The sequence below is a fragment of the Perca flavescens genome, chromosome 22 (genome assembly GCF_004354835.1).
Source record: "Perca flavescens isolate YP-PL-M2 chromosome 22, PFLA_1.0, whole genome shotgun sequence".
In the NCBI taxonomy this organism is placed as follows: Eukaryota; Metazoa; Chordata; class Actinopteri; order Perciformes; family Percidae; genus Perca; species Perca flavescens.
This window is the reverse complement of record NC_041352.1, coordinates 1,303,945-1,314,364: the sequence shown is the minus strand read 5'-3', so window position 1 is coordinate 1,314,364 and position 10,420 is coordinate 1,303,945. Positions and strand designations below refer to the sequence as shown.

The 10,420-nt window shown below is 43.8% G+C and overlaps 1 protein-coding gene across 3 annotated transcripts in view; it reads right to left on the bottom strand.

Moving 5' to 3' along the window:
- Positions 1 to 3,959: 3,959 nt before the first annotated feature.
- The window catches only part of zcchc2 (zinc finger, CCHC domain containing 2), a 33,900-nt gene continuing 27,439 nt past the window's right edge, over positions 3,960 to 10,420 (bottom strand). For all 3 annotated transcript variants that reach the window (XM_028569044.1, XM_028569046.1, XM_028569045.1), the window contains exons 12-14: positions 9,793 to 9,909; positions 8,011 to 9,636; positions 3,960 to 5,605 (exon numbers count right to left, since the gene is read on the bottom strand). In XM_028569044.1, coding sequence (XP_028424845.1) covers positions 5,544 to 5,605; positions 8,011 to 9,636; positions 9,793 to 9,909 — 1,805 coding nt within the window. In that variant the 3' untranslated portion in view covers positions 3,960 to 5,543. The remainder of the gene's footprint in view (positions 5,606 to 8,010; positions 9,637 to 9,792; positions 9,910 to 10,420) is intronic.

Sequence of the window (10,420 nt, the reverse complement as noted above, 5' to 3'; positions counted from 1 at the left end):
TTACAGGATGAATAGTTTTTCATAAATTATAGTTTTTTAAAGAGAAATTTAGACATGGAGCTCTCTATATCAAACCAAAGAGATTGTGCACCCACCCTGATATTTTCTAATGTCCAGAGGTGTCAAGTAACTAAGTACAAATACTTCGTTACCTTACTTAAGTAGAAATTTTGGGTATCTATACTTTACTGGAGTAATTATTTTACAGCATACTTTTTACTTCTACTCCTTACATTTTCACGCAATTATCTGTACTTTCTACTCCTTACATTTTAAAAATTGCCTCGCCTCCTATTTCAGTTTGGCTTGTTTTCATTCCGGCTTGTCATCGTTAAAAAAAACACACACACAAAAACCTATCCAGATAAATCGTTCCATCCGGAGCGAGTGAATTAGATTTTGGTTGGATGAGAACCCTTAACTTAAAGTGAGATGTAGCGGGGACCCCCTACTACATATTGTATGAAATTAAGTTGCATATTCAACTGGGCCTACAATAACTGTTAGCGCAACCTAAAGCCTTCTTACATACCCTTTTTTCATAAGCTATGAAAATATTAATTGTTGACATGATTTTATAAAACATATTTTAATGTTACATATGTGGCACAATAATTCTAGGATTAACTGTATCTGTGGGCTGATATCTTAGTAACTACCTTACCTATAGGCCAGTAAGCCTATCATCAGTGGGAATTTATATTTGCTAAAAATATGTAGGAATTGTATATTTTTCTTTTTAAAGACTCAAAAATGTACAATAATTTGGAGGCCCCTGATGACCCCCTGTCGAAGATCTCTGCCTTACATTACTTTTACTTTTATACTTTAAGTAGTTTTGAAACCAGTACTTTTACACTTTTACTTAAGTAAAAAGCTTGAGTTGATACTTCAACTTCTACAAAAGTCTTTACAAACCCTAGTATCTATACTTCTACTTGAGTAATGAATGTGAATACTTTTGACACCTCTGGTCACTGGTAAATATAAAAGGAGGCTCTATGCTTACAACTGGATAACAGATTCCATCCAAAACATACTGGCATAAGATTATACTTGAATATGTATCATTGGAATACTGCTACTAATAATAATGCATTTTATTTGGAGATGCCTTTCCAAACACCAAAGGTTACCTTACATTAGATATAAACCTCAAAATGGGCAGTAACCAAGACGAAACAGGACGGAACAAGAGACATAGGAGTTAAAACAATACTAAACGAGTGGGATTTGAATGATGATTATGGTGTCTGACTGACGGATGTGTGGGGGGTCAGGGAGTTCCAGAGCCTGGGAGCAGTGCAGCTGAGGCGTGGGGTGGGGTGGGGTGGGGGTGGTTAAGAGAGCGGGAGGGAGTGTAATGCTCGTTTCACGACAGAAGCAATGTGTTTCACAAAGTATGGCAGCCTTTTTAATCATATATTGGTTAAGATATCTGCTATAAGAGAGTTTATGAAATGCGAGCTGCATGAAACTGGCCCTATAGATATTTTGTTGCTGTCAACTTCCTCCCCGACCCATTTGAAGGAGCTAAACCGACCATTGAGGTTTTTGATATCCGTGTGTGGGGCGATAACTGGGGCCATCGGAATTGGACATAGCAACCTAGGGAGGATGTTTATTGTCATTGTTTTAATCATCCTAATGGCATCTCTTCTGATTTGCTGAAATTGATTGTGTAGCGTGAAAACACACTAAACGGATTACAGTTTTATGTCTCCTTTTTTCAACCCTACACACAATTCCCAAAACTGCCTCCGGGCCTACAGCATTGTTGTTGAATATGGTTTAATTATTCGAGATACAATCATTTATTCCTCAAATCCTAATTGCATTGTTGGCCAAAACCATATTCATAATTGCATCATCTCTTGTACTGTACATCTGTAAACATTCACCCTTGTCCTCCATATCTTTGCATTCCCACTCTATAGAGAATAAAAAAAACAGTGTGTGCAGTATAGTTACTGTAAAAATGTACAAAATATTGTAATTCAGCATGAATACCAACGCCATTCATACAATGCACTGAATAATTAAGTACATTAATTACTTTTGACGTGAAATACCCAAACAATAAATCAAAAGTGAGTCGGGACAAATTCACTTTCTATTTTTAGATTTATTGCTTTTAATTAAAGGGGGAAAAAAAACAGATCAACAATTTGCATAAAATCCAAATTTCGCTCTAGAAATATATTTGACCTTTCCCGTACATAGATATCAAAGAGTACAGTAAACATTACAACTGAGGGTGCGAGCAGACCTCGCAAATGTACACTACAGCATTTTTCATTCATGCATTTTCAAGGCCAACACAACTACACTTTTGGGTTGTTTGGTGCATCCTCAGTATATACACTGGACACATCTGCTCACTGCTTGTGATCACTGGATCCAGAACTCTGCAGGATCTTCTGATCCACTTCAAGTCTCGAATGAAAGGAAGAACACTCTGGAAAACCGTTTGGGACATTAATAACGGTTCAATTGAAACTGGAGACAGTCTGATCTAACAGCAGTGTGTTTGGGGGTGTGCGTCAACATCTCACATTCTCCTGACCGTCACTTTATCCATTCAGGAAAATAAGTGTGTATGCATAGACTTTAATTCAACTAATGCACTGACAGTAGGTTGAGCAGTGACGGCAGACAAAAACAAGCAGAGAATCCACTAAGCCCTGAAAACGAGGACACACACACACACACACACACACACACACACACACACACACACACACACACACACACACACACACACACACACACACACACACACACACACACACACACACACACACACACACACACACACACACACACACACACACACACACACAATACCCTCGGACCAGGAACACCACAGCTTGGACACAACGATGCTGAGGGAAATCATGAAAGACCACATTAACTTGGACAGACTAGAATAAACAAGTGAGTGCGTCACTGAGAAGTGGCATCCTGCCAGGATATCGATGGAGTAAAACCAAAATCCGACATATTTTTGTCGTCTTCAGAGACTGGACAGAAAACGCCTACAGACGCTCGTAATGTACACTTCACTATCAACAGGCCACGAGATGTTCAATGTCCTCTTATCTCAATGATTTTGTAACGTGAGAACTGTTAACTCCTTATTCCCACTTTCTCATATGAAACCTTAAAGTGTTGGAATATTAAATGCATGACAAACCTCAAATAAATAAATGTGAATAAATGTCATTATGAAATTGTACTTCAGTATGAACATGCCTTCTTTTCTTTTTTTTAAGTGACACTCATTTAATGCCACTTCTTTTGCTCTAACTAGCTAAATCTGGTCGTTGTGGAGCTGTTAAGCTTGCTAGTTTAAGAGGCAGGGGCCACGTGATTGGCTAAGGTGAGAAGGCGGTTGCCATGGGGGTTACACAATTCTATTATCAAATTTAAAAAAAAGTCACTATAAAACCAAAAATGATGACATTTCAGTGAGTTGAGCTTTAATTTAGTTTGTTCAATTATTTGACCAACTATGTTAAATGAATTACTTATTTCAAACTGTACACTTTGGGGCTCACGCTGCCTCCCGTTCATTATTTCAAAGGTTTCCCAAATCCGTTTGTGAAAGCCATCCCAGAGAATCCCGTTAGGCAGTAGAGTGTACAGGCTGTTTTCTAAGTGTTCAAGTCCTGATCCACAAATAGGGATCTCAGTTAAGATGTAGTCATTAGTGTCGCTATCACCGTTGTCAGATAGTTTAGGTCAGTTATTAGCCGTTTTGTGGAAAAATCAAAACCTGTAAAATATTTCAGAATCATTTAGTCAATGAGCAAGCATAGAAGAGGCCGTTATTGTTTTAGCGTCATCCTGCTCTTACACGGGCTCCGAACGGAACCAGCTGGGAACAGTGAACTCACGACGAGGCTGACAATACTGACATTAAAGTCCAAACAAATAGATTTGGTAGGTAAGTAGTGTTTTTTTTTTTAGTTTTTCTATAGAAGTCTCGATGACTCAATCGATACGTAGTTTGGCTCCACCCTCTGCAGAATCGTACCTTGACAGCTGACACTCCTCTACTTCATCGTCCTACATTTAAAACAGCTCGTGACCAAATAAAAAGGTCTCTGAGAGAGACGTGGTCCGACTGGTCTTCTCTTCTGTTGTTGGTCTAAAGTATGTGGAGTTTGATAAAGAACACAGGAATCCCTCTCTCTTAGAAATCGTTTTCACACCTGAAATATTAAAACTACACTAAAAACAGTCCAAATGCTGTCTGTGCTGATTATTAACGGTTTCATGTTAATTTTTGTGAGAGTAAAAAGGAATAAATCGCCAGGCTACATCTGCTTGGATGTGGTGCCGACTGTTTCAGTGCCCTTGCGTTCCTGCTTTGCTATAGTGCATTTCACCAAATAAAACCATTTTAAAAATGAAAATAATAATTAAAAAAAACACTTCATAAAAGCAGAAATTATCTTCCAACCATAACGTATATCAAGCAGCAAAAATGCACTACAGACATACACTGTGATACTGTCAGGTTCTTACAGGGCCAGTGTGGAGGATTTAAGGGGATGCATTGGGAGAAATGGAATATAATATTCATAATGAGGTTTACATTGGTAAATTAATCACCTGAAAGTAACTACCAATGTTCTTGTTAGCTTAGAATGATTCCTTCATATCTATATATGGGGGCCATGTTTCTACAGTAACCCAGAACGGAGAAACGCTGGCTCTAGAAAGGGTCTGTCATGCTCTCTCCCGTTAAACGAAGGCCACCGTGGGTGCTGCTACCCACTTGGAACGGGAGGGGTGAGGAAAGGGAGGGAGTGAGGAAAGTGAGGGGTGAGGAAAGGGAGAGGTGAGGAAAGGGAGGGGTGAGGAAAGGAGGTTCCTTTTGTTGCCATCTGCAACTTCAGTGCTAGATGCCACTAAATCCTACACACTGCTGCTCTGAATGAGAAGGTGAACACATTCAAAAACCGTACAGCAAAGTTGAAAATGAAAACAAACAATATAATCCATCTTGCCGACATTCCTTTTCCGATTTTTTTTTTTAAAACTGCTGTACAATTTTGCCCGACAAATAAAATCCTAGGTGAACAGTAATATTGAGGAGAAAGCAGAAATGCGCTGCTTTAGAAATAAGTTTATAAGAACCTTTTTCTCCAACTTAACGTAAAAACACACAAAACAAAATCCTCAAAATTCCAAATAATTAAGTAATAAGTTAACCGTTTCCAACCCTCAGTGCAAAAATATCAAAGACAAACTAAAAAGGAAGGGACCGGGAGTCACGTGGACCGGTGGCGTGCACGAGACAGTGAATCATCTCCATGGGAACAAGATTTTCTCAGGCACAAGTAGCCGGGCTTTGTCCACGGAGCGGAGCCCTTGGCATGTCACTTTCTTTAGGAGAATGTGGGGTGGGGTGTGAAGTACAGCAAAGCTCCAGGGCACTGCTCACACACGGTGCCTGGGGGAGAACAGGCGAGACCAGAGGAAGAAACCAGAGACTCCTCTTCCTCCTTTCTTCTTCTTCTCCTTCTTCTTCTTCAGTCGGCATTGTCAAGTGCTTCTGAAATGTGGGAGGCTGCGTACTTTAACCGGAAGCCACCTGCAATGTCACCAACACACAGGCAACCACATGCACACATAGAGAGAGGCACCCAAACACACAGAGGATACACAATCAGTGGACGGTTGACACAAACAATAGTCTCAAGATCGCTAAAGGTCTAAACACGCCTTTTCTTCATGGACATGGGTTTTAAACCATGGACTGGTGTGTGTGTGTGTGTGTGTGTGTGTGTGTGTGTGTGTGTGTGTGTGTGTGTGTGTGTGTGTGTGTGTGTGTGTGTGTGTGTGTGTGTGTTCTGTACCATGCTGGCAGTCACTGGTTTGCCATTATTTCTAATAATAATAAAACCGCTGACTTTTCAATGAACATCATTTCTGTTATTAATGTTGTCAATGTAGCCTTATTGTTGAATGACACCCTTCACAGGGCAGGAAGGGATGAGGTTTAGATGTGATCTAGTCCCACTGAGACCGGCTGGGACACAGGGAGACAGGGAAGGGAAGCAGCTCAGGTACCCCACCTCTGTGTGACGAGTCCAAGGACGGGTGGTAACACTTTACTTGAAGGTACCGACATAATCATGACATGACACTGTCATAGCTATGACATAACAAGTCCTAAGTCCTAAACCTTCTGTCATTAAGTGCAATCCGGGGTTTGTCATGACAAGTTGACATTGTTTGGGTTGTCTTGATGATGACAACTTGACATTAATCAAAGTGACATTACCAGAATTTGTCTTGGTCATGACAAGGTGACATTGCATTTGTTTGGGATGTCTTTGTAATGACAACTTGACATTAACCAGGATGACATTACCAGACGATGTCCTGGTCATGACAACTTGACATAATGTCATCCTGTTTAATGTCAATCTGTCTTAATAAGGACACTCCAAAGAAATGTAATGTCAACTTGTCATGACCAAGACAACTTCTGGTAATGTCACTTTGATTAATGTCAAGTTGCCATAATCAAGACAACCTAAACAATGTCACACTTGTCATGACAAAAACCGAATGACACTTAATGACAGCAGTCATAAACGTTTATGACATGTTCATGACAGGGTCATGTCACGATTGTGTCGATACCTTCAAGTAAAGTGATACCAGATGGGTTTTTTTAACCATTGCTGCAACTTGTGGTCAAAAGCAGAAAATGAACCCAATGAGGCTTAGGGCACCAAAATGAGGCAAAGAAGACATGCACCCAAACACACAAAGGTACGCTTTATGCTTTATAATAAGCCCTATTCACACGGGACTAGTATTACCTGGGAACTAGGGAAGTTTAGGATCAACCGTTAACCGACAATAAGAATTTTTGACTAATTAATACTATCAGTTAAAAACAATATTATAAAAAAAATAAAAGGCTTTTTACATTGCATACAGAAAAATGGGCTATACAGTCTACTTCCTAACTCTAGTTAGCCTTCTAGTGCAATCTTTGCGTTTGAAGCTCTTTTGTTCTGCTAAGTTTGGGGCTCACTGCTGGACGGTGCTCACAGCGAGAGCTACATGACACATGCCACTACATCGATGTGGCATGTGTCATGTAGCTCTCGCTGTGAGCACATGAGGTCCCCTGGTAATACTAGTCCTGCCTTATATTAGGTTTTGTTTTTTTACAAGAGAATTAAGACTCTGATCGGGTGCAGCCCACAGCCGCTCCCCTAAACCTTTCTATGGGAACCATGTGGAACTGTGGCCCACCCAGTGGTTGACACATTCACAAGCAGACGCTGGTTGTAGGTTCTGTTTGTGTATTGGTCAGCAAGATTACAGAAAAACCACTGGCCCGATTTTCATGAAACTGGGTGAAAGGGTGGCAAACCCATTCCATTTTGGAGCGAATCCGAATCACGGGACAGATGCACAAATTATTTTTCACTTTCAATAACATTGCGAGATAGGGCATGGCCTCGACAGAGGCCTGCACTCTCTGAGTGCCATTCTTTTTCTTTTTCTTTTTTACCAGCACTGGCATAGTACTCTCATGTGATAACCAATCCCAGCGGAATTTGAGATGTAGCCAAAACTACCTTGATTCTTGTCCCTGATAGCTATGTGTGACAAACCTATCTGCCTTTTGCCATGATTCTCCTTCTCAGGTAAGAACACTCCCCATCCGGACCCCCTATCACACCGCAACACAGGTGTCCCGGGAGACAACCCACACTAGCATTTTCAAACATGGTGCAACTTTGAATGTTTCAGTGGCCCAACTTCTCTTCTGGCCAAATAAAACAAACTGAAGGAGGTAACCCAACAGAGATGAAAGTAAACAACTCAAAAATATACTTGGCGATGATGAGCCCTAACTTTTCATAGTCCGGGCTGAATGCTGGACTATCTGACGCCAGTGGCCGATGGGGGTTCTGGGAAAGTGAAACTAAGGGGTCCTCTGTTTCTCCCTGTTCCGTGTGGCTGCACTACCTTGCTGCGTGGAGTCTATGGAGGGTTGGTTGCAGTCGTGAGCGTAGTGGCCGTTCACACCACAGTTATAACAGGACACGTTGCCGCTCTTCTTATTGACCCCGCCCCCCCCCAGTGCAGCAGCAGGCAGCAGGCCCATGGGGTTAGCATACATATGCTGGTAGACACGCTGGCAGAACGACGCCGCGGGCGCCATCTGCTGCTGGAGGTTGTAGTTTGCGGCTGCGGCGGCGGCTACCGCAGCCGCCTGGGTGCCCAGCATATGTGATGGCACGTCTGCGTGGCTGTGAGAGTGGGTGTGGAGGGGGCCGTAGGGGGATGGGTGTGCAGGAGGTGGAGCAGTGGGGAAGAAGGGGGGGGGGGTAGCACCGTTGGCCTGGTGAGGAGGCTGGGCCTGGGTGAGGTAACGGTTACTGCACAGGCTTGTGAGCTGGAAGAGAGGGGGTGGGACGCTGAACACCTGGCGTGCTGCTGCCGCCGCCGCCATCTGGTGGGAGAAGAATAAGGGGGCTTGGCAGCCAGGGACCCCCCCCACATTGTTGTTGTTGCTGTTGCTGCCTCGGCCACCGCAGTTGTTGTGACAACCACAGGTCCCACAGCCCATAGGCTGCTGCTGCTGCTGTGGTTGTGGTGGCGTCGGCTGCTGGGGGGGCAATTGTTGCTGCTGGGTTTGCTGGAGAGTAATAGGGTTGCCAGGGGCAACAGGGGCACTTCCACAGGAAGCACTGCTGTTGCTGTAGGATGTACAGTCGCTGTGGGCCGTGCTGAGTGCTGGGCTGGGGCTGGGGGCAGGTCCAGGGGTGTGGGTGGGCACGGCTAGAGGAACAGCTGATTGTACATGTCCAGGAGATGGAGCTATTCCAGAGGCTGTAGGTGCTCCTACAGTAGGCATGGCAGAGGTAGGGCCAGGGGGCAGGGTGTAGGGAGAAGGCAGTCCAGATGGTAAGGTTAAGCCGGGGTGCTTGGCATGTGAAGTCTCTGCATGTGGCAGAGCTGAGGCCAGGCCCGAACTCACACCGGCCGAGTCTTGGCAGGTCAGAGACTGATGAAGAGGAGAGGAGTAGGATGTGGGGCCAGGAGACATGACACCGATGGCTCTGACAGGAGCCTGGTGTGAAGCCTGCAGGGCAGCAGGACTAGAACCACTCCCTGAAGCTCCATCGGTGCCACCTTGACTGTGAGGCAAAGCCGTTTTGAACCTCTGAACGAGAGGCTGCACAGTAGGACTTCCTGAAGCGTGGAGGCCAATAGGTGGGATCCCAAAGGTTGGGAGCATGTCCATCTTTTCTGGGTCTCCCACAATTCCAGGGCCTGGGACAGCTGGAGGCACTAGGGGCCTCTGCATCATCAGGGACCCAGAGGAGGGCTTCCTATCGGGGACGATGCTTTGGCTGGGAGGAGGGACCAGTGGAAGTGGAGAGTCAGCAGCACCGTTAGGGAGCACATAACACACATCTTGCATGAAGGAGAGAGGGGGGGGGTTTGTGCTGGTCTCTAAGAAGAGTGGCTCCGTCTGGCCCGGGTGGTTGTTGGCAGACAGAGGGTGGACAGTTCGATCAGTCTGGTGGGTGAAGAACATGTCGGGCCCCGGGCCTTTGCTGGAGTCATCGGAGTGGCTGTCTGTATCTAACAGGGAAACAAGGTTCACTCCACATTACACCAACATCTTTATGACAATAAGAGAAGCATGTAGCACACAACAGGTACATGCTTCATTACATTACATTCCATACATTTTGTGCGTGTGCGTGTTCATTTTATGTGTGTGTGTGTTCATTTTACCTTTGTTGTGGTCGTCCTCACTATCCAGGCTCTCTTGTCCTCTGTGTTGAGGGCTGGATGGAGAGCTGTAGCTTTCTGATGATGTGTCACCAAAGGTATCTGGACCAAAACCTCCATCTGCAACAACAACCATTTGTTAAACTGCAGACATGCCACCAGACATCAGCCTGTAGAGCATTCACTAAATGTGAAAGTATGTACCTGTTTAATGGACATCAGAGAGAATGGATAGTGGATAACAATCTGTGTATCACGTCTGTGTGTTTCAATTTTACTACGAGAAGGACGCAAAGGTTGACGCAAATTAAGGCAATCAGGCACTAAGGGTTTTTAAAGTTCCTAAACAGCCTCCTATATTGATAAGTGGCCAAACTACAGTAACGTCCTGTCCTCTTTATCGCTATGCATTACGTCACTCCCTTTACGTGCATCCCCTGCTGCTCTCCTGCCTTACTGCTTGATAGCCTCTGATCTATAGTAATAACTTTATCTAGAAGGAACATTAATTTACATAATGTAAGTGGACGAGAGAAAAAAAAACAGCGATTTGGCTAAAAGGGGTTTTTCCAGCCTATAACAGGCTTTTTGAGGATCATTTAATGGGCATATCAGATTTTTGTAACATGGA